Raw genomic sequence first — 25,076 nt, forward strand, 5'->3', positions numbered from 1 at the left:
CGACTTGTCTGACTGCGGCTTGTATATCAACAGATTCTGGCGCCGTGTCTAATGTGTTTGGGGGCCTTTAGTTTCTGTTTACTAATTGGCATTTCAGGTTTCAAATTATTTTTCATATCTAAGACAATAAACTCCTAAGGTACACCTTTTAATTGCCACTTATGTATATATATACACATTTATACAGTGCTGGCCAAAAGTATTGGCACCCCTGCAATTCTGTCAGATAATACTCAGTTTCTTCCTGAAAATGATTGCAATCACAAATTCTTTGGTATTATTCTCTTCATTTAATTTGTCTTCAATGAAAAAACACAAAAAGAATTGTTCTAAAGCCAAATTGGCTATAATTCCAAACCAAATTTAAATAAGGGGGTGGACAAAAGTATTGGCACCCTTTGAAAAATCATGTGATGCTTCTCTAATTCGTGTAATTAACAGCACCTGTAACTTACCTGTGGCACCTAACAGGTGTTGGCAATAACTAAATCACACTTGCAGCCAGTTAACATGGATTAAAGTTGACTTAACCTCTGTCCTATGTCCTTGTGTGTACCACATTGAGCATGGAGAAAAGAAAGAAGACCAAAGAATTGTCTGAGGACTTGAGAAACTAAATTGTGAGGAAGCATGAGCAATCTCAAGGCTACAAGTCCATCTCCAAAGACCTGAATGTCCCTGTGTCTTCTGTGTGCAGTGTCATCAAGAAGTTTAAAGCCCATGGCACTGTGGCTAACCTCCCTAGATGTGGACGGAAAAGAAAAATTGACGAGAGATTTCAACGCAAGATTGTGCGGATGGTGGATAAAGAACCTCGACTAACATCCAAACAAGTTCAAGCTGCCCTGCAGTCCGAGGGTACAACAGTGTCAACCTGTACTATCCGTCGACGTCTGAATGAAAAGGGACTGTATGGTAGGATACCCAGGAAGACCCCACTTCTTACCCCGAGACATAAAAAAGCCAGGCTGGAGTTTGCCAAAACTTACCTGAGAAAGCCTAAAACGTTTTGGAAGAATGTTCTCTGGTCAGATGAGACAAAAGTAGAGCTTTTTGGGAAAAAGCATCAATATAGAGTGTGCAGGAAAAAAAAAGAGGCATTCAAAGAATAGAACACGGTCCCTACAGTCAAACATGGTGGAGGTTCCCTGATGTTTTGTGGTTGCTTTGCTGCCTCTGGTACTGGACTGCTTGACCGTGTGCATGACATTACGAAGTCTGAAGACTACCAACAAATCTTGCAGCATAATGTAGGGCCCAGTGTGAGAAAGCTGGGTCTCCCTCAGAGGTCATGGGTCTTCCAGCAGGACAATGACCCAAAACACACTTCCAAAAGCACTATAAAATGGTTTTAGAGAAAGCACTGGAGACTTCTAAGGTGGCCAGCAATGAGTCCAGACCTAAATCCCATAGAAAACCTGAGGAGAGATCTCAAAATGGCAGTTTGGAGAATGCACTCTTCAAATATCAGGGACCTGGAGCAGTTTGCCAAAGAAGAATGGTCTACAATTCCAGTAGAGCATTGTCAGAAACTCATTGATGGTTACCGGAAGCGGTTGTTCGCAGTTATTTTGGCTAAAGGTTGTGCAACCAAGTATTAGGCTGAGGGTGCCAATACTTTTGTCCGGCCCTTTTTTGGAGTTTTGTGTGAAATGATCAATGATTTGATTTTTGCTTCATTCTCTTTTGTGTTTTTTCCTTGCAAGCAAATTAAATGAAGAGAATAATACCAAAGAATTTGTGATTGCAATCATTTTCAGGAAGAAACTGAGTATTATCTGACAGAATTGCAGGGGTGCCAATACTTTTGGCCAGCACTGTATATATCGGGTGAAATAAGTATTCAACACGTCACCAATTTTCTAAGTAAATAAGTTTCTAATGGTGCTATTGATATGAAATTCTCACCAGATGTTGGTAATAACCCATCCAAGCCACACAAGCAAAGAAATCAAGTCATAGATGTCCATAAATTAAGTTGTGTAATAATGAGAAACGACACAGGGAAAAAGTATTGAACACATGAAGAAAGAGGTGCAAAAAGCCATGGAAAATCTTGACACCAGCTGAAATCTATCAGTAATTAGAAAGCAATCCTGCCACTTAGTGAAAAGTACCGTAATATTAGCTGGTTCAACTGACTGCCTATAAAAAGGTGTCTCATTACCAAGATACCACACAAGAAACATCTCATGGTGGGTAAAACCAGTGAGCCGTCTAAAGACCTTCGAAACCTTATTGTTGCAAAACATACTGATGGCATTGGTTACAGAAGAGTTTCTAAACTACTGAAGGTTCCCTTGAGTACTGCCATTATCTGGAAGTGGAAAGAACATAATTTTACGAGATGGCCAGATGCTTCTCACAATGTTTCAAAAAGAGGAGTGAAAAGAATTATCAGAAGAGTTGTCCAAGAGCCAAGGACCACCTGTGGAGAGCTACAGAAAGACCTGGAATCAGCAGGTACAATTGTTTCAAAGACACCTTTAAGTAATGCACTCCACCTCCATGGCCTGTATGGACTCTCACCATTCAAGACTCCATTTCTGAACAAAAAGCATGATCAAGCGCATTTAAAGTTTGCTCAACAACATTTAGACAAGCCTGTGGAATACTGGGAGAATATAGTCTGGTCAGATGATACCAATATTGAACTCTTTGGATGCCATAATACACACCATGTTTGGAGGCCAAAAGGCACTACATATCACCCCAAAAACACCATACCAACAGTTAAGTTTGGAGGTGGAAACATCATGGTATGGGTTCACAGACCATACACATTAAAAACATTTTTATTGGTATTCATTAAAAAACTATAATGTTCAAATGTGAACACACCCCAAAGAAAATGTGATGCTACCCAAAGTAAAGGGTTAAGAGATCAGGTGGTCAGGAATAAAAGGCTAGGAATAAAAAGCTATTCACCCTATGCTGCCCTTTACTCTCATCCATACTTGTCAGCGGAGGTTGGCACCCTCTTGAATCGCAAATGGCGCCCCCTCTTCCTGTCGTCTAGCCCTAAAGGTCTCTATAACACCCTACACAGATGACATATCAAGGGAACTCCAAGTTCAATAGTGTGGATACGGACTAGAGTCAGACTCCAATATACCTATATACAGTGATAGTACAAAATCTATATGTCCAGTCTGCTGTAAAGAAATATAGGACTAGCATTCCATATGTACAGACATATGCACGTGGAAGAGTGCATGCTCAGTATATATAACTTATCATGGACAATATTCCAGACAAACCAAGCTAGTTTTCAGCCAAATAGATTGCCAGTCACTCCCAAAAAATATCTATATAGCAAATAGAATGGATTAGAACCACTGGATATGAAGAACTCACAAAATTGTGTGGTATACTAAAGACATCAGAATTGTAATTGTACATAGTATGCTTCACCTAATGATGTACAAAGTACGCTTAACTTTCAATAATGTACATAGTATGCCAGACTCGACACGTTTCTCCTAAAAATAGACTCATCAGGAGTACATACTAAGCAAGTTCATTGGAATGGTTAATGCATTGAATGAAAATAGATCACTTAGCTCATGGGAATAGTGATGGTCCTATCGGTAAAGTGCCTCATGTAAATCCATTGGGCTTCCTTTTGAAGGATTCTGCGGTCCCAGTCCCACCACATCATGGTGCGGTGCTGCTTTTCAACATATGGCGCTGGCTAACTTCATGTGATTAAAGGAATGATAAATTGACAAGTCTATCGAGATATTCTTGATACAAATCTACTGCCATCTACCAGGATGATGAAGATGAAATGAGGGTGGACATTTCAACAAGACAAGACAATGATCCCAAACACACAGCCAAGGAAACTCCCAGTTGGCTTCAGAGAAAGAAAATAAATCTGCTAGAATGGCCCAGCCAATCGCCTGACCTGAATCCAATAGAGAATTTATGGAAGGAACTAAAGCTCAGAGGTCATAGAAGGAGCCCACGGAACCTTCAGGATTTGAAGAGTGTTTTGTCGAAGAATGGGCCAAAGTCGCACCTGAGCAATGCATGCAACTAATTTCTCCATACAGGAGGCGTCTTGAAGCTGTCATCACCAGGCTTTTGTACAACGTATTGAATAAATTTCAGTTAGCGTGTTAAATACTATTTCCCTGTGTCATTTCTTATTATTACACAACTTCATTTATGGACAACTATGGTTTAATTTCTTTGCCTGCTTGAATTGGATGGGTTGTTACTGACATCTGGTGTGAATTTCATATCAATAACACCTTTAGAAATAAAGTTACTGTCACTCATAATCACAAATCTATTGAAAAACAAACTGAAATCATTTTGCTAGAGAAAAATAAAAATAAAATAATGTGGTTGCTTGTTCAGAATTAACCAATCACATTTACACTCATGTTAAATAGTAGCGAGCAAATAACTTCCATAATTTAAAGTGATTATGATTAACTCCATATAAAGTTTAGCGGTTCTAGTTGGATTTTCCTCACATTTTCTTAGTAGCATTTTAGAGTAAAAGCCATGTTTACATAAACAACTTACAACACAGCAAAGGGATCTCATTGTTGAAAGTTATTAGTCAGGAGAAGGGTACAAAACAATTTGTAAGGAATTATATACCATGAAACACTGTGAAGATGGTCATCAAGAAGTGGCTTAAATTTGGCACAACAATGACATTACCTAGAGCTGGATGTCTCTCGAAAATTGATGAAAAGACCAGAGAAAATTGGTCCATGAGGCTGCCAAGTGACCTACAGCAACGTTTAAGGAGCTGCAGGAATTTCTGGCTAGTACCGGTTGTATACTGCATGTGACAATAATCTACCTTATTCATAGTATGTCTGGCCTGTGGAGTAGGGTAGCAAGAGGGAAACCTTTTCTTACAACTGAAAACATTCAGTCCCAGCCATGTTTTGGCAACACATAAATCAAGGAAAATGTGAACAGTTCGAAATATCAGTCAATTTTGCAGCTTTTTAGCAGTGGCCAAAAGGTTGAAATAAAGAGGAATTTAATCTATGGCACAAGAACCGACCCTAAGTATACCTCCAAATCAACAATAGAATAGCTTTGCCAGAAGACGTTCTGGAATTGCCCAGCCAGCATTCTATTGCAAATCTGTGGGTTGACTTGAAGAGGGCTGTACACAGGAGATGTCCTCGCAATATGACAGAATTGGAGTGCTACTGCAATGAATATTGGAAAAACCAAGAGACCTGAACTGGAATGTAAATTGGTGTGCATGCAGCATGTAAGAGCATGTTCATACATGGCCACTAAAGAGAAAAAAAACAAAGAATGAATATTGGAAAAGATTACGAATTCTAGATGTGTCATACTGATAGACTCCTACCCAAAAAGACTGAATGCTGTCATAAATTCAGAGGGTACTTCAATAAAGTATCAGTTTAAGGGTGTGCATATTTATGCAACTACATTATTTTAGTTCTTTATTTTTCTTTTTCCTCCCGCCCTCTCTTGTTATGTACAGCACAGCTTCTTATGTTTCAAATTCTCTTGTTATTTTTGTTATTTATAGCTCCCTGGCTTTATTTCATAGTGTCCTCTCTTGTTAGATGTATAATGAAATGACTGTTGATGAAGCAAGGGAAAGCTTCTTTTCTTTTCTAGTGGAGGAGGCTGATGGACTGGTCTTCTGGTCAGTACATTATGTACTATGCGATGACGCTATATATATCAAGAACGTACACTAAATACTAAGGGATGGCCTATGCATAATAAAGCTACATTCCTGTATCCGCATGAAGTGTCGGTGTGCTGCCCGATTGTTTTTCTCGGACAGCATACGGATCCACTGAGTATATCCTATTCTGATCCTCAAAATCGGTTCAGAAATCGGCATTCTCTGAGTCTCGCAGATCTCATTCTTGGATCCGTGATTTTCATAGATATGTGAATGGATCTATGAAACTATGAGTCTATGTGCCGTTTGCTAAAAAAATCTGGCAGCACAAGGACATTTCACAGGAATGTGAGAATATAGCCTAAGGGAGATCGTTTTACAAATAATAGAAGTACTCCAAGTCATGCAGTATAAAGAATAAATACATCCAGTGGTCACTGACGTTTCGTCTGATTAGAGTTGTTTCCTGTTGTTTCTTCTCCATCTGGTCAGACCTTCATGTCGACATCTCCCAGCCACGACTTGTGTTGTCACGATGATCACTGCCACCTTAAAAATAACACAGTCATTAAGCTAAGATCTGTACACTCAGGCCAAGTTCACACGACCATATTTTCGTTTCAAGTACTGTCCATGATAAAATTGACAGCACACAGACGGACGAATGTTATTCAATGGCGCAGTGCAGCTGAGTGTTTTGTTTTTTTGTTTTTTTCACAGACCGAATCTAATTGTGATAAATAAACTGCAGTATGCACAATTTTTTCAGTGGATCATATGAGACTTGCACATTTAAGTTCATGGGTATGCAAAAAATGAGATTCCATACGGAGTCGCCGTATATCATCCAATTTTTACGTATACCTACATTGCAATTCTATAACATAAACTGTATTTAGTCTTGTAGATTTTTTAATAAATAATGAGATTAACACTAGGACTACTGGACTCGTGACCCCGCCTAGAACTACTGAAAGGAGTCATTTTAACTCCTTGCTTGTTTTCGTTTATTTTTAGAGTTTCATTTGTGGTTATTTATTAATAATTATATTTTTTGTAATGTATTATTATTGTGAGATCCAACAGTAATGCTTTTGATTGTTTTTTTTCTGCTTTTCTTATTTTTCTACAGAAAATAACAATAATTATAATAGACGTTTTTCAAACATTTTTTTTTATTCAAGTGCACACATATAAACAACAACTGAAGAACAAAAAGCAGAGAAAATGTAGGTGGAGGAGCATAAAAATGAAAATATGGCGCAGAATTCACCTTCTAAACATTTGGTGTTTCACATTTTAGGCATTGCCTTTGATTTATGGCAGTACATTGCCCACACAAAGACTTACCACATCTTACAATTTCCGACAGATCTATTTTTCTTGCACTTTTCTTTGATCTGGCAAAATTTTGTTTGAACCATCACTTCTGAGCATGTAGAAACTTGGGACGTGGAACCCTTTTCCCTATCTGTGACATAAGGACCACTCAACTCTCTCACAAGCGTTTGCAAAAATGCCTTGCGTGACATTTTTTGGTGGGTAATCTCCTTGAATATTATCCATGCATTTATACCCGCAAAGTCTAAGGCATTTTCCAATGCATGAACAGGCCATCTCCTTGTGCATGTTCGTGTGGTATATTTTCGTGCCATCTGATCCACTACATCTACTCCATATTTTGTTTCATTGTAAAACTTTACCGTTTCTGGAGTTTTTTTAGCGGAATCAGACGCAACAACAACATCTGGATGGACGGAACTCAAAATGACAACATTTTTGTTGGGCTTTCCTTGATATACTGTAAGTGTAAAATTGTCTTCATTTCTAAACACTTTAGTGTTGTACAATTCCTCTTTCATGGATTTTATTTCTTTAGGCACTTCTCGCCTTATCTTGTTCAGTGTTCCCACGATGGTTGTTCCTTTGCTTTTTAGCTGTTTAGCTAATTTTACTGAAGTAAAATAATTATCGGTTGTAACATTGCGACCTTTTTTCAAAAACGGGTCCAATAACTTCATTACCACATGGTCAGCTAAACGGTTCTTAGCACGGCGTGTGTCATCTTTGCCTAGATAAGGGAAGCCATTTGCCAGATATTTGCTCCTCTTATCAACAGCTAGCCAATATTTGTGGCCATATTTATCTGGTTTGGAAGGCATGTACTGCGTGAATGGACACCTAGTTTTGCTTGGGAAAAGTTGCTCATCCACCGTTATGTATGGGCCAGGTTTGTAACACGCAATACAATTTTCAATAAACCTGTCCCACACAGTAGAAAATAGAGCAAACTTGTCCGTTTGCAGTCTCTCCGATCGAGTAGATTTCTCATCAAATCTGAGAAACCTCATAATTTCAACAAAGCGGTCCCTAGACATTGTCGCTTTGCAAAACGGTATTCCCCAGTCATTACACCAAATACTGCTAATCGAGTGACGGTTCGTGCCAGATATTCCACGAGCATAGAATATCGCAATGAATGCATCTAGCTCCTCATCAGATAGAGTAAACTGTAAATTATTGTTCCTGCATGCTTCTGCAAGCGTACAGTTCTTTATATGTGTCAATATATATGAATCAAAAAATAAACGCCATGCGCTCAAAGGACTATCGATAATGATATTTCTTCTGGCGTATCCTGTAGGGCCAGGTGCTTCTCGAAGAATATTTTCGCTGTCACGCCTACCAGGCAAGTGTTCTCCAATTTCAACAGGTTTCCATTGAATACCATCCGCTGAAACTAGTATTCCTTCAGATTCGCCTTCTCTGGTGTTTGTTGTTGCATTACCTTCGCCGCCATCGTTATCTGTTGTTCTTTCATTTCTGGGACGTTTTGCTGATTTTTTCTGTCCACGACCAGGAGGATGGTCACGAGGCAACATAACTGCATGAGCCCGATCCCCAGTTGATGTGCTTGGAATATCTGTAAAAAAGTTGATGAATATTTAGAATTTTTGTTTTGTAAGGGTCCGTGCACACTGGCTGGATTAGCAGCGGAATATCCGACCGGATATTCTCACCACAATCCGGCCCGTACCTGCCCGCTCAGGTACAGAGCGGAGTTTCATACCTGAAGCTCCGCTCCGAACCCCGGGCTGGAGCCGCTGTCTGGGACGGAGCCGTGCTCGCGCGTAAGCAAGCGCTGCTCTGTCCCTGACAGCGGTTCCAGCCCGGGGTTCGGAGCGGAGCTTCAGGCATGAGCGGGCAGGTACGGCCTGTATTGCGGCAAGAATATCCAGATGGCTATTCAGCCAGAATTCTGCTAGTGTGCACAGGCCCTAACTCAGTGTGTGGAAGAACAAATAAATACACATAACTACTTGCCTTCTGGATTTGTTCCTTCTGAGTCTTCAGATTCACTTGATATGTTCTGAGGAATGAAATCTTCATCACTGTCAGAATCAAATACATGTTCCTGCAATTCGGATTCCGATTCATCCTCCGGTATGGATTGCAAAGTAGCCAGAATATCCTGAGGCTTTATCAAACGTCTTCTCTCCATATTCCTCACAAATTCCATAATTCTATATAGTTCCCTGCTGAAAAATAGAAATGAAATGAAAACTAAAAGAAATAATAACTGTTCTGCCACCTTCAAAAGTAGGTGGGCTGAATCAGTTGACAGACAGCTAAACTATTTCATAACAATTCATACCTGTATGAGTCTTCAGAGCTCGTATGTCTGCGTCTGTTCTCTTTGTCTCTTCAGCTGAACTGAAAGTAAAGTTACTATCCAGAATACTGTCTCCTGCTAGGACCTTAGAAAAAGACCACCCTTCATTAGCATAAGATAAGAGCCTAGAGTAAACAAGCTATTTTGTTCAGCATTACACAGTAATACAAGCAGGTAAAACACAAGGAAAATGTGAAAAGTTGACATGTAAATTGAACTACATCTATATGAACATCAGGGTAAATAAGACAGAGTGAAAAAATTATGCACAAAACTTTATAGCAACATTTAGTGACAAAAGGACCTCAAAATATAGTAGGGAGTCAAAATGACTCCCTTCAGTAGTTCTTGGTAAATTTTGAAAAAAACGCGCAAATTTTTCACCAAAATTATTTATTCTCACAAAATCTTTTTTCACATCATATTTGAGGAAAAGTCACCGAGTTTCAAGCCGGAATTCTGAAAAATGTAGTCACAGAAGAGAAATAAAAAACGAAAGGAGTCAAAATGACTCCATCAGTAGTTCTAGTGTTAAAAAGCAGTGATAATAGTTTTTCTCTTTGAATTTACTTATCTTCAAAGTATACTGGGCTCACAGTTGAAAAACGTATGAGTATTTTTGTTCTTTTAGAAAGTACACTATGTGCAATATACTCTTGTATTTTCCAGTGCTTAGTCTAGTTACTTATTCTTCAAAACACTCCGTGTCATTATCCACAGTGCTTTAATGGGATATGTCCACTCCCCCACATCTCTCTTCACTCTAAGCTTATAATGGATCGTTCCTACAGTATATTTTCCTAGGTTTCTCTCACACAGTCTAGGAAAATGATATGACTGTATTTTTTTTTTTTGGACTATGGGAGGAAAATTATACGCAGAAAACACAGATTACGGTTAGACATTACACTGACTTTTCCCAATGATGAAAGACAGCAGTGAGATAAGAAAACCAGACATCCCAGTAAAGACCTGCAGATCAGTGATTTCAATCGCTACATTATATTGATTTTTTAACAAATTTAAAAAAGTGTACATATTGTATTCAATGTGTGTATTATAGAAGGCTAGCCCAAGAAACGACACTATATTTTTAATATATTACTGACAGAGATTTGAGCAATTGTTTCTTAGGCTTTGTTCATCCGACACTTTGAGTGGTGAGTCCAACTACCTAGTAGAGGGCCTAGTAGTCCTCTCGTGATGATCCCTTGCTGATAAAAAAAGGGATTTTATCAAAAGTGCAGCGAGGAATAAAGTAAGTGATGCATCGCTGAAATCAGGATCTCTGCCCATACATTATGCTGCTCTCAGATAAGGTTGCAAAAACTTGTAACGGATTCCCTTTAAAACTATGCATTTTCTAATAGAAAACAATATTTATTTAGTTACCTTTAGAGTCAGCAGACATTCTCTAATCAATGGGGTCCCAGCAGTTAGACCACTGCTGATCATACATTTGTCACTTTAAATTGACCTAAAGAGAATTTTTTTGTTCAATAAGTCATATTACCAAAGACGTTGCTGTGTGGCACCTACAACACTGTAGATTAGAGGTCTCCTTGTAGGTTGTGTATCTTTTTTTAAAAATGACAATTGTTAAGGAGCCATAAAATTAAAAGTGGAAAATATTAAAGATACAGCTTTTACTTCATTGTTTATATCTAGTAATGCTGATATCTAATGTCACTTTTGCACAATAGTATCTGCGGTTTTCAACATATTGCTCTTGCGTCACTTGTTGGGGAACACTGATGTTTGTGGTCTACTCACATACCACACATTACACACATCACACACACTCTCACATCACACACCACACATTACACATACATCATACATACACATATCACACACATATACATCACACACAGCACACATTACACAAGCATCATATATACACATATCACACACACATATACATCACACACAGCACACATTACACAAGCATCATATATACACATATCACACACACATATACATCACACACAGCACACATTACACAAGCATCATATATACACATATCACACACACATATACATCACACACACTCTCACATCACACATACATCATACATACACATATCACACACATATACATCACACACAGCACACATTACACAAGCATCATATATACACATATCACACACACATATACATCACACACAGCACACATTACACAAGCATCATATATACACATATCACACACATATACATCACACACAGCACACATTACACAAGCATCATATATACACATATCACACACACATATACATCACACACACTCTCACATCACACACCACACATTACACATACATCATACATACACATATCACACACATATACATCACACACAGCACACATTACACAAGCATCATATATACACATATCACACACACATACATCACACACACCACACATTACACAAGCATCATATATACACATATCACACACACATATACATCACACACAGCACACATTACACAAGCATCATATATACACATATCACACACACATATACATCACACACACCACACATTACACATACATCATACATACACATATCACACACATATACATCACACACAGCACACATTACACAAGCATCATATATACACATATCACACACACATATACATCACACACAGCACACATTACACAAGCATCATATATACACATATCACACACACATATACATCACACACAGCACACATTACACAAGCATCATACATACACATATCACACACACATATACATCACACACAGCACACATTACACAAGCATCATACATACACATATTACACACACATATACATCACACACAGCACACATTACACAAGCATCATATATACACATATCACACACACATATATATCACACACAGCGCACATTACACAAGCATCATACATACACATATCACACACACATATACATCACACACAGCACACATTACACAAGCATCATACATACACATATCACACACACATATACATCACACACAGCACACATTACACAAGCATCATACATACACATATCACACACACATATACATCATACACAACACATATTGCACACCACAAATCACAGACACACTCACATCATGCACTCTGTCATTATTCATAATTTGATTAAAAGTAAGTGTAAAATGCCTTAATTCAACTGTAGATGAAAATGTTCTTGCCAACTATGCATGTACCTTATTTACAAGATTAGGCTGTAATGCTTGATCAAATACTCAGAACTAAAATATTTCACATTCTTTAACCAGAACTGTGTGAGCCTGAGAGTATGCTTCTTCATCATTCATATGCAGTGGGGACCAGGGCTGTGGAGTCGGTAAGCCAAACCTCCGTCTCCGACTCCAACTCCTCAATTTCCATGACACCGACTCCACGACTCCGACTCCCTCATACATGATGTGTTCATGTTTAAGTGATAAATTTACTGTAGCGCAGATTCATCTCAGCTAAAAGTCTAGACCCTTAGATCAGGAACAGGACAGACATTTATAGGACATTTCATAACTTTCCCAAATTCTTATGAAAAAAATATTCCCCACAAACTGCATTGAACTACTGTACCAAATTTATTATATATTTTAGGAGTCGGAGTCGGTCCATTTTATACCGACTCTGATTCCAACTCCACTAAAATGGACACTGACTCCGACTCCACTGCCCTGGTGAGGACACAGATCTGATATGCTGTAATGCAGAATTTTGTCTTTTAGTCACAGTTGTGTTTTTGCAGGTAGATATGACCGAAGGCAAAATCTGCATTTGCTGTGATGAATCTCAAGCTTCCAAGTGCTTGGAAAAAGAAAATGTCCTGAAGCTGGTCATGATCCACTCCTGTAATGCTGTTCATCTTTTACTCAAGGTAATATTGTTGAGCTAGTAGAATCAATGCTTTACGTACGTATACGTCTACTTGCTTTGTCTAAAAAAGGTTGTGCACTTTGGATGTCGCATTTCATAGGAATTGTGAGAATATTTCCTATTTTAATGACAAATTTACTGACAACATATGCAGGCTGTTGGTTATGATCTTATGTCAGTTATCAGTGGGATATATCCTTGACACAGTCTGATGTTCTGTAACCATTGGTTGTATAGTGTCAGAGTGAGTGTGTAGGATATATTCCAGTGAGAAGAAGAATGGCAGCATCCAACTGAAAATATATTCATTAATTTCCAGAAAGAATAACAGTAAAACAGCATAATGCAAGAATTTCTTGGAGCAGACATGTCTAGAGAACGGACAGCTCCTCTTTAAGAATAAAACAAAAGAGCATACTCTAATTTTTATGTGGGAGTATTCAAATAGTGATAATAATATTATTATCTATAATATTATTTTTATTTTTAGTATTTGATGTCCATAGTACCAACATACTCCACAGCACTTTAAAGACTAACACATAATTGAGAAATTAAGTTTTAGGATTAAAGGGGTTGTCCGGTCTTAAAGGGGTGGTTCGAAGGCGAAAGTAAATTATAACTAAATCTCTATCTATTTGATGCCATAATCTAACCTATTTTCTAATTTACTCGCTTTTAAAATTCCCTACCGTTCCCTAACTACACTATCTAACTGCTAGTCAATTTTTTTTTTACTTCCTGTCTGATGACGATTCGTTTGAGATCCCCCAATGCATCCTGGATATTCAAACGAAGCATGGCTGCAGTCACTGTCACAGCCACTACCCCCTCCCTGAAATGAAGCGTCATCAGTGACATTCGTTTCAGGGGCGGTGCTGGACCCTGCTCTGTCTTTACGCTGTGCAATGTGCACAGTGACAGTGCCCGCTCTCTTGTCGGCTCAGATCTGCAGTAATGAGCCAGCAACAGAGCGGTGTTACAATACATGATGTGCAGGAGATCAATGCCGCCATTGCAGGTGACGTCACTGGTCTCTGCTGGGTATTGTAACACGTCCGTGTTGCCGGCTCATTACTGCAGATCTGAGCTGGCAAGAGAGCGAGCACTGTCACTTTGCACACCAGACTATTTTACACCAGTTATAAACTCTTGTAGCATTCAGCTAGTTTAGCTTAATTTTTGTTATATTAAATCTCTCAGGCGCCACCATTTGCTCCCATTCCACCACCTAATCTAAAGTTCTTAGAAAAGTGGCATTAAATTGTAAAAAAAAAATAGTTTTGTTTGTTTGTTTTTCAGCAGAAAAGTGGTGCAAATAGCTTAAGGAATCTTTCCATATGACTTTACTATCAGTGCTTTGTTGAATAGCCTGATTTAGCTCTCAGTCAGCCACAAGCAATTTAATAATTTTCTCTGCATACTTCAGTAAGCATCCAATCGCTCAAAGTGAAATCCTGGTAGACGATCACATTTGACTCCTGGGGGAGACAGATGCACATAGTGTGCACAAAATTTCATATTCCCAATTATATATATTACAGTTAGTGGAAATAAAGAGTTGAGATGGGAACCTTGGTTTGGTTATCGCTGTCATTAACAGCTATCCAGTAAGTATAGCCAGCTTTAATACATTAGCTTCCTTATCTGTGCTGTACTGCATTATATCGTGTCTTAGTAGCTTTGGCATAGCAGCAGTAATGGGCGGATGACATTCAGGTATTTTATTGTCTATACAAACCGAAAACAAGACTATCTCAATAAAAAAAACAATGGCGATGACAATGTATTACCTTAAAATTTGACCACGACATGTAAGTTAGCGCTAACAGCATTCATCCTAAGCCTCCTACTTTAGGAACATTCAAAAACTTCAGATCTGTCTAAGCTACCATTATATTGAAATGGTGGAAAGTTGGGTTTAAATAGCAACTAAACATTTATTTTTTGCAGAAATGGTACAAGTGAAGATAAGAAACTTTGTAATATATGCCTCTTTTTCCCACTTATCATTCTTCTTTTCTTCTTTCACTGATCATTCGCTCTCTAAAACCACTTAAATCTGTCTACAAATCTGTTTTTAGTGAGGAAACAAATTACACTTTCTGCCTGTAAGACTATGAAGAGAGGAGGGAGAAAGGGCTGGAGAGAGAAAAAGGTAGTGCTCACAAAGAAAATCTGCAAAGGGAAAAACTGCTAAAAAATGCACAATAAAAGTCATGTAATGGTTGGAAATACAGTACAGACCAAAAGTTTGGACACACATTCTTATTTAAAGATTTTTCTGTATTTTCATAACTATGAAAATTGTACATTCACACTGAAGGCATCAAAACTATGAATTAACACATGTGGAATTATATACTTAACAAAAAAGTGTGAAACAACTGAAAATATATCTTATATTCTAGGTTTTTCAAAGTAGCCACCTTTTGCTTTGATGACTGCTTTGCACGCTCTTGGCATTCTCTTGATGAGCTTCAAGAGGTAGTCACCGGAAATGGTTTTCACTTCACGGGTGTGCCCTGTCAGGTTTAATAAGTGGGATTTCTTGCCTTATAGATGGGGTTGGGACCATCAGTTGTGTTGTGCAGAAGTCAGGAGGATACACAGCTGATAGTCCTACTGAATAGACTGTTAGAATTTGTATTATGGCAAGAAAAAAGCAGCTAAGTAAAGAAAAACGAGTGGCCATCATTACTTTAAGAAATGAAGGTCAGTCAGTCAGAAAAATTGGGCAAACTTTGAAAGTGTACCCAAGTGCAGTTGCAAAAACCATCAAGCACTACAAAGAAACTGGCTCACATGACGACCGCCCCAGGAAAGGAAGACCAAGAGTCACATCTGCTTCTGAGGATAAGTTTATCCGAGTCACCAGCCTCAGAAATTGCAGGTTAACAGCAGCTCAGATTAGAGACCAGGTCAATGTCACACAGAGTTCTAACAGCAGACACATCTCTACAACAACTGTTAAGAGGAGACTTTGTGCAGCAGGCCTTCATGGTAAAATAGCTGCTAGGAAACCACTGCTAAGGACAGGCAACAAGCAGAAGAGACTTGTTTGGGCTAAAGAACACAAGGAATGGACATTAGACCAGTGGAAATCTGTGCTTTGTTCTGATGAGTACAAATTTGAGATTTTTGGTTCCAACCACTGTGTTTTTGTGCGACGCAGAAAAGATGAACGGATGGACTCTACATGCCTGGTTCCCATCGTCAAGCATGGAGGAGGAGGTGTGATGGTGTGGGGGTGCTTTGCTGGTGGTGACACTGTTGGGGATTTATTCAAAATTGAAGGCATACTGAACCAGCATGGCTACCACAGCATCTTGCAGCGGCATGCTATTCCATCCGGTTTGTGTTTAGTTGGACCATCATTTATTTTTCAACAGGACAATGACCCCAAACACACCTCCAGGCTGTGTAAGGGCTATTTGACCAAGGAGGAGAGTGATGGGGTGCTACGCCAGATGACCTAGCCTCCACAGTCACCAGACCTGAACCCAATCGAGATGGTTTGGGGTGAGCTGGACCACAGAGTGAAGGCAAAAGGGCCAACAAGTGCTAAGCATCTCTGGGAACTCCTTCAAGATTGTTGGAAGACCATTTCCGGTGACTACCTCTTGAAGCTCATCAAGAGAATGCCAAGAGTGTGCAAAGCAGTCATCAAAGCAAAAGGTGGCTACTTTGAAGAACCTAGAATATAAGACATATTTTCAGTTGTTTCACACTTTTTTGTTAAGTGTATAATTCCACATGTGTTAATCCATAGTTTTGATGCCTTCAGTGTGAATGTACAATTTTCATAGTCATGAAAATACAGAAAAATCTTTAAATGAGCAGATGTGTCCAAACTTTTGGTCTGTACTGTAGTTTTGTTCCTTATGTACACACACCTGACAGTTTTTTCTGAAAAGTTATGCATAGTTACACTTTAAAGTCCTATAGGTGTCCTAATGTTGGTCAGTGATTGCTGTCTCACAAAGATAAGACTCTGAAAGGGGTTGTCCACTATGCCGACAATCCCTTCTTAAATACTACATTTCCCAACGTAAAATAAAAACACCTTATCCTCACTTCTCACAATGGCGCCAACTTCCCTGGAACGGCCCTTTGTCTCCCAAGGCTTGTGTGACATTGTTATACCACGTAAAAATGTTTAACTTTAAAAGTATGCTTAAATTAATTAAAAATTAATTGCTAAAATTTCCATAGGAAATGTATTGAAAAACCAAAGAAATGAGCCATAGCATATATTGGTATGTGTGCAGTTTGTAGAAGCACGTTCTCACTGTCTACAAGGTGGGCCATTTATATGGATACACGTAAATAAAATGGGAATGGTTGGTGATATCAACTTCCTGTTTGTGACACATTAGTATATGGGAGGGGGAAAACTTTTCCAGATGGGTGGTGACCATGGCGGCCATTTTGAAGTCGGCCATTTTGGATCCAACTTTATTTTTTCAATGGGAAGAGGGTCATGTGACACATCAAACCTATTGAGAATTTCATAAGAAAAACATATACTAATGTGTCACAAACAGGAAGTTGATATCACCAACCATTCCCATTTTATTTAGGTGTATCCATATAAATGGCCCACCCTGTATAGTCTATCTTTGACATAAGAGAGTATTTCCTGTGTCAACAAGTCATTAGTGCTCTTTGCGGTGGGGACAAACTGGCTCACGTAAATAACTGCACTATTGTCCTTCTCTGTGTATGCATTGACCGTTACAGAAAAGGGGCGGCTTAGTTATTAAAATTAAAGTCATTCATTCACTGATGATGTCTAGACACTAAAAGCTCTCTCATGTGTCAAACAACCTGGAAGTGGAGCAGCTGCTGGATGGACACTGATATCTACAGACCAGGACACCTACTGCATGTTTATATTTCAAACTCATCTAAAGATTTTTCAAGTGATTAACTCCTTAATATGAGTTCTTTTTTGTGCATTGTAAGACTATTTTTTATTCTTTTTATGATTAAGATTGCCCCTGTGGCAGCCATATTGTCCTACTTTACAGGGGAAGATATACCTCTGTGGTCTGCCTTATGATCGCCATATCCAATAGAGGCAGCTGCTCTATTCTGTACATGCTTCCGGCTATGTTCTACGCACAATGCAGAGGCCTCCGACTATGGATAGGTTAAAATTGGAAGCAATGTTGCTTTGTATATTTATCCTTAGTGATTTGCTTTATATTTTTCATTTTGCACTAAACCATCTACGAAACATAGTATTTTGCAGATTAAGATCCTGCACTTGTTAGAATGTAATTGATTCAGGGCTTCTGGCGAGAATCAGATGGTATCTCATTGCACTATATATTAGCCATGTCAGGAACACATTGACCTTCCTGTTATATAAGACAAAGAAGCTGATTTAAGTATTATATTCCAGGAACTTGCTAGGCATCTTAATTTACCAATAGGCAGTGCTGACATTGCACACTTGAAAGTCTAATAAAGGTTAGATTGCTGTAAACTCCAATAGTTTATTCATTGTTCAGGTTCCCATTGTGCAGCTGTCTTTCATGATTTAATGCTATCCTGTAAAGCATATTACTCCATTTTACAGGTCTCAATATATTGTGCATCCTTATAAGACAAATGAGGTTTTAAATATGTAGAATCTATCTTTTGTCCTTGTGTTGTCAGTAATTTTTATTGAGGGATACCACAGTGTGAAGGCAATGTGGGAAATTAATCAATTAAAGGGGTTGTCAGTATTCTTTTATTAGAGGGGTCCTCTGTTTTTCTAACATTGTGGATAAAGGAAACCTTTTTTTCTCATAGTGAAGTTATGTATACAGGCATATCCAGTTTGGAGTTTTGCAGGAAAGGATAAAGCTCTGTTAACACCATATCTGAGCTTTGGATCGTATATTAAAGAAGGACTTCACAGCATATACCTAAGACAGAAAGCTCCCACATCTTCAGGATTTGGGCTTTGTATGCCACTATTTTAGATTTAAAATGAAACTGCTGAGATGCAATTGAATTTGAGGTAAGACGACTCCCACGGCTGCTTCCAGAAGTAGACTCAAGGCATGGTTTCCTCTGCAGGTTTATTGTAGCGGCATAAGCACTGTGGATTCAGCAAAATAAACACAGTCTTTTCGGCCTAACGGCAAAAGAAAAGTAAAAGAGTATAGCTCAGACCATAAGTGAGCAGGTTCCGCCCCCTCTCGGTATCACAAGCCGTGCAGGCAAAGTCCTTTTGTGGAGCTCTCTAGCTTCCACACACAGCCTGGAGACTTCATTCTCCTGATCAGACCAGAGAAAAAAAATAGTGACTGCACATTTAACCTTGCTCAGCCACACACTGAGGTAGTGTGAATGGCATCCCACCCGCTTTGCCATTCACAGAAAAAACTCACCCTTTAAGTGAATTAACCCCCAGCATATAACATTCTGGCAGAAAGTTTGTAGGTTTCAGTTAACACAGCCTAGCAGCCGGAGTGACACATACCTCCCCTCGTATATAACACCAGTGACTCTGTCACAAAGTGTAGCCTTTCAAGTTTAATTAAAGGGGTTGAACGAAAATATCCTGTGAAATGTTTAGACATTTCAACCATTCTTCTGCAAAACCTCCTGATTTCAGGGGCTCAAAAGTAATTGGACAAATTACCTTTATCATAAATAAAATGTTCCTTTGTAATACTCTTTGCAGGCAATGACTTCCTGAAATCTGGAAGCCATGGACATCACCAAATGCTGGGTTTCCTCTTTTGTGATGCTTTGCCAGGCCTTTACTGCAGCTGACTTCAGTTGTTGCTTGTTTGTGAGTCTTTCTGCCTTAACTTTAGCCCTGTGCATGGAAGTATAGCCCTGTACACTTCAGAATTCATCTGGTTGCTTCTGTCTTCAGTCATATCATCCATAAACAGTAGTGACCCTGTGCCTTTGGAAGCCATGCATGCCCATGCCATCACACTGCTTCCACCATGTTTTACAGATAATGTGGTGTGCTTTGGATCATAACCCATTCCAAGCCTTCTCCAAACTGTCTTATTCCCATCACTCTGGTACAGGTTGATCTTAGTTTTATCTGTTCAAAGAATGCTTTTTCCAGAACTGGGCTAACTTGATGTTTTTTTTGCAAAGTCTAATCTGGTCTTTCTATTTTTAAGGTTGATTAATGGTTTTCACCTTGTGGTGAACCCTCTGTATTTGCTCTCATGAAGTCTTCTCTTTATGGTAGACTTAAATACTGAAACACCTACTTACTGGAGAGTGTTCTTCACTTGGGTGGATGTTGTGAAGGCGTTTTTCTTTACCATGGAAAGGATTCTGCAACCATCCACCACTGTTGTCTTCCATGGACTTCCAGGCCTTTATGAGTTCCCAAGCTCACCAGTGCACTCATTTTTTTGCAGAATGGACCAAACTGTTGATCTGGCCACTCCTAACTTTTCTGCTATCTCTCTGGTGAATTTATTAAAATTGTTTCAGCCTAATGATGGTCTGTTTCACTTATATTGGGAGCTCTTTTGACCACATGTTGTGGGTTCACAGCACCAACTTCCAAATGCAAATGCCACTCCTGAAATTAGCTCCAGACCTTATACCACCTTAATTGATGAATGGATTAACAAGGAAAAAGCCCATGCATCCCATTAAAGGGCTTTTTGAGATAATTGTCAAATTACCTTTGGTCCCTTGAAAAGTGACAGCTACATATTAACCCCTTCACCCCCAAGTCTGTTTTCACCTTCATGAGCAGGCCAAATTTTACAATTCTGACCAGTGTCACTTTATGTAAAAATAACTCTGGAACACTTCAACGGATCCCACCGATTCTGAGACTGTTTTTTCGTGACAGATTGTACTTCATGGTAGGGGTAAAATTTGTTTGACTTGCTTTTAATTGTGAAAAAATCCAAAATTTGGTGAAAATGTTGAAAATTTAGCAATTTTCAAACTTTGAATATTTATGCCCTTAAACCAGAGAGTTATGTCACACAAAATAGTAAATAGATAACATTTCCCATTTCCTACTTTACATCAGCACAATTTTTGAAACATAATTTTTTTTTGTTAGGAAGTTAGAAAGGTTAAAATTTGACCAGCAATTTCTAATTTTTCCAACAAAATTTACAAACCCATTTTTTTTAGGGACCACATTACATTTGAAGTGACTTTGAGCGGTCTGTATGACAGAAATTACCCAAAAGTGGCATCATTCTAAAAACTGCCCCTCCAAGGTGCTCAAAACCACATTCAAGAAGTTTTTTAACCCTTCAGGTGCTTCACAGGAATTAATGGAATGTAGAAAGAAAAAATGAACATTTAACTTTTTTCAGAAAAATTTTACTTTAGGCCCATTTTTTTTTATTTTCACAAGGGTAACAGGAGAAAATGGAAACCAAAAATTCTTGTGCAATTTCTCCTGAGCACGCCGATACCCCACATGTGGTGAAAAACTACTGTTTGGGCGCACGGCAGGGCTTGGAAGGGAAGGAGCAGCGCTTGCCTTTTTAAATGCAAAATTGGCTGGAATTGAGAGCAGAAGCCAAGTCGTGTTTGGAGAACCCCTGATGTGCCTAAACAGTGGAAACTCCCCTCAAGTGACCCCATTTTGGAAACTAGATCACTCAAAGAATGTATCTAGATATGTGGTAAGCACCTTGAACCCCCAGGTGCTTCACAGAAGTTTGTAATGTGGAACTGTGAAAATGAAAAATCACATTTTTCCCACAAAAATGTTCTTTTAGCCCCAATTTTTTTTATTTTCACAAGGGTAACAGGAGAAATCACACCATACAATTTGTTATGCAATTTCTTACACAGATACCCTACATGTAATCGTGAACTACTTTTGAGGCACGGTGCAAAACTCTGAAAGGAAGGAGAGCCGTAATATAGTGCAGATTTTACTGTTATGGTTTGTAGGTGCTATGACCCACTGGAAGAGCCCCTGAGATGCCAGAACAGCAGAACCCCCAATAAATGACACCATTTTACAAACTACATCTCTCAATGAATTCATCTAAGGGTGCAGTGATCACATTGACACCACAGGTGTGTCACAGAATTTTACACCAATTGGGCAGTGAAGAAAAAATAATTATACTAATATTTTGTTTTAGCACAAGATTTACATTTTCACACTGGGAAATGGGTAAAAATGGCACCAAAATTTGTCCCACAATTTCTGCTGAACGTGGAAATACCACATATGTGATTGTACAGTACTGTTTAGCCACACGCCGAGACTCGAGAGGGACGAAGCACTATTTGCCTCCTGGAGTGCAGATTTCCGTAGAATAGTTTGCAGACTCCATATACAGAGACCCTAAGTGCTAGAAGAGCAGGATACCCCCCTCAAGTGAACCCATTTTGGAAATTATACCCCTTTGGGAATTTATCTACAGGTGTAGTGATGATTTTGACTCCATGGGTCTTTTCCAGAAACAAGCAGCAGTGGAAGTTGCTGAGTGAAATTTGCAAACTGCCGTCATAGTTACCGACTCTCATCACTACAGGAATGCCAAACATGTGGACACTAACTGCGGTTTAGGCACACTATGGGGCTCAGAAAGGAGTGGGGCATTTGAATTGTGGAGTGCAGAATTTGGTGGATTTCTTTTGGGGGGTGAGGAGCAATAGCGCTTTTCCAGTGCTTTTGTGCAAGCAGTAATGTGGAAGCCCCCTATATTTCCATTAACAGGTGACGGACCTGAATGGGGACTTGATTTTTTTGTGGATTGAGTTGAAGCTTTTATTGGGAACACTTTACATAACGTTTGGGATCACATTTATCCAGCACTCTACGCCTTATCGCAGGGTTTCCATCTAAATCTCTGAATGACGTGATTCAGATGAAATCCCTCAGGGAACCATTCACTATAATATAATATAGTGGCAACAAAGTTACTCTGGACTCTGCCTGGCCTCTTCAACGGTGTCCTTTTTTTCAGAGATGCACAAAACTGTGCCAGACCGCGCTTTTATGCACACCTAAAAAGATGGATACTGTCGAATCATAGGTCAGATGGCGTCCACAGTGACTCCATCTGCCTCATTATAGAAAATCTTCTGCCGGGCTTCCGTCTGAATCACGTATTTCAGAGATTAGCACGGAAACCCCAGTGTAAGCATTCAGCGCAGAATAAATGTGAGCCAAGCCTTACTCCGATCTTTGGGAGGCAGAATGAACAAATCAACAGCAGGTGAAGAATTGGTTCTATTTATTTTTTACGCCGTTCTTCGTGCGGTATAAGTGATTAGACGACTTTATTCTTCGGGTCAGTGCGATTACAGCGATACCAGATTTATAATGGGTTTTTATGATTGGCAGCTGTCACACACTAAAAGATGCTTTTATTTTGCAAAAACAAAACAAGTTTTTGCATCATCATATTTTGACAGCTATAATTTTTCCATATTTTGGCCAACAAAGGCATGTAAGGGCTTGTTTTTTGCGTCACAAGTGGACATTTTTATTGGTACCATTTTCGGGCACGTGACATTTTTTGATCGCTTTGTATTCTGATTTTTGGGAGACAGAATGAACAAAAACCAACAATTCAGGAATAGTTTTTTTTTTTTTTTTTTTGCCATTTTGCTCGTGGTAAAATTGATAAGGCAGCTTTATTCTTCGGGTTAGTACAATTACAGCTATACCACATTTATATACTTTTTTATGTTTTGGCGGCTTTACACAATAAAAAATATTTTTATAGAAAAAAAAAATTATTTTTGCATTGCTTTATTATGAGAACTATAATTTTTTTATTTTTCGCTGATGGAGCTGTATGGCGGTTTGTTTTTTACCGGACAAGATGACATTTTCAGCTGTACTATTTTTATTTACATTTGTCTTTTCATCGCGTTTTATTCCACTTTTTTGCCTAGTTTTTTCATTTTATTCTTTTACGTTGTGTACTGAAGGGGTAAATTATTGGATAGTTTTATAGGTCATGTTGTTCTGGATGCGGTGACACCAAATATGTGTACTTTTTTTTGTTTTTTTTCATAAAAATATTTATTTATGCGTACAATATATTTTTATGTACTTGTGAATCAATAATGTTTTGTGTGGCCTGCAATTAAGAATTGTAATAGACCTAACAAGAAATCAATCCTAAGGGTATGCTCCATTGGGGCAAAAACACAGCACAATTTCCAGATGGTTTACAGGGCTAGTGCTGTTCTAAATAAGATCCTCTTGGATAAAGTGGCTGCCCGTAACCTTCACCTTTCCTTGTTATGCACTATGACCCCATTAAACATTTTTCCTGCACCCATTCACTGGAACATAGCTTTGTTACTGTTTCTGTCACTATGTGTGGACAGGAACCCAAGTGTGTGGGGAAAAAGCCAAAGGGCTAATTGTCCCTTCATTCTCATTATTAGGTGACACTAGAGCTCAAGTACTCTTCCTTACTGAAGAGACTATTTGTATATTTAAATTCACAGAGAACCATTGTATGGCCTTTAACATTATCCCTTAGACCATCTGTCAAAGGCATCTCACCTAGCTAAATCATAACTCCTTCTCTGCACGTATGAGGGCAAACACCCCAAAACACGTGTCTGGTTTGACTTCTTATGCTTAGCCATGTGGCAATGTATGTTAAAGGGTCGATATTGACTTTAAAGAGGATTTTTGTCAAATTTTTATGTTGAGTTTGGCACTTGATGTAATAGTAGCTGCAGAACGTAATAAAACACACTGGAGATAGACAACACACCCACAATAGCTTAGAGCAGAATTCTCAGTGTGTGAGATACACCTCTGATGTATTGGTCTACCATCCTGAACATCCTGCATGATTAGGAAGTGCTGGTAGTAGAGCACAGATGACTAGCACAGTTCAGATAAGGTCCCATCAGTCAATGTGATGGAAGGGACAGCACAGCTG

At 38.8% G+C, this 25,076-nt stretch overlaps 1 protein-coding gene across 3 annotated transcripts in view; it reads left to right on the forward strand.

The window, feature by feature from the left end:
• The window catches only part of ENTREP1 (endosomal transmembrane epsin interactor 1), a 159,252-nt gene that overhangs the window by 70,471 nt on the left and 63,705 nt on the right, over window positions 1–25,076 (forward strand). For 2 of the 3 annotated variants that reach the window (XM_073669966.1, XM_073669938.1), the window contains one exon: window positions 13,067–13,195. In XM_073669966.1, coding sequence (XP_073526067.1) covers window positions 13,067–13,195 — 129 coding nt within the window. The remainder of the gene's footprint in view (window positions 1–13,066; window positions 13,196–25,076) is intronic. The other variant, XM_073669997.1, reaches the window with a different exon arrangement.

Source organism: Phyllobates terribilis, unplaced genomic scaffold (assembly GCF_046119375.1).
Source record: "Phyllobates terribilis strain yellow unplaced genomic scaffold, ASM4611937v1 Scaffold_1__5_contigs__length_1240528914, whole genome shotgun sequence".
Taxonomy (NCBI): domain Eukaryota; kingdom Metazoa; phylum Chordata; class Amphibia; order Anura; family Dendrobatidae; genus Phyllobates; species Phyllobates terribilis.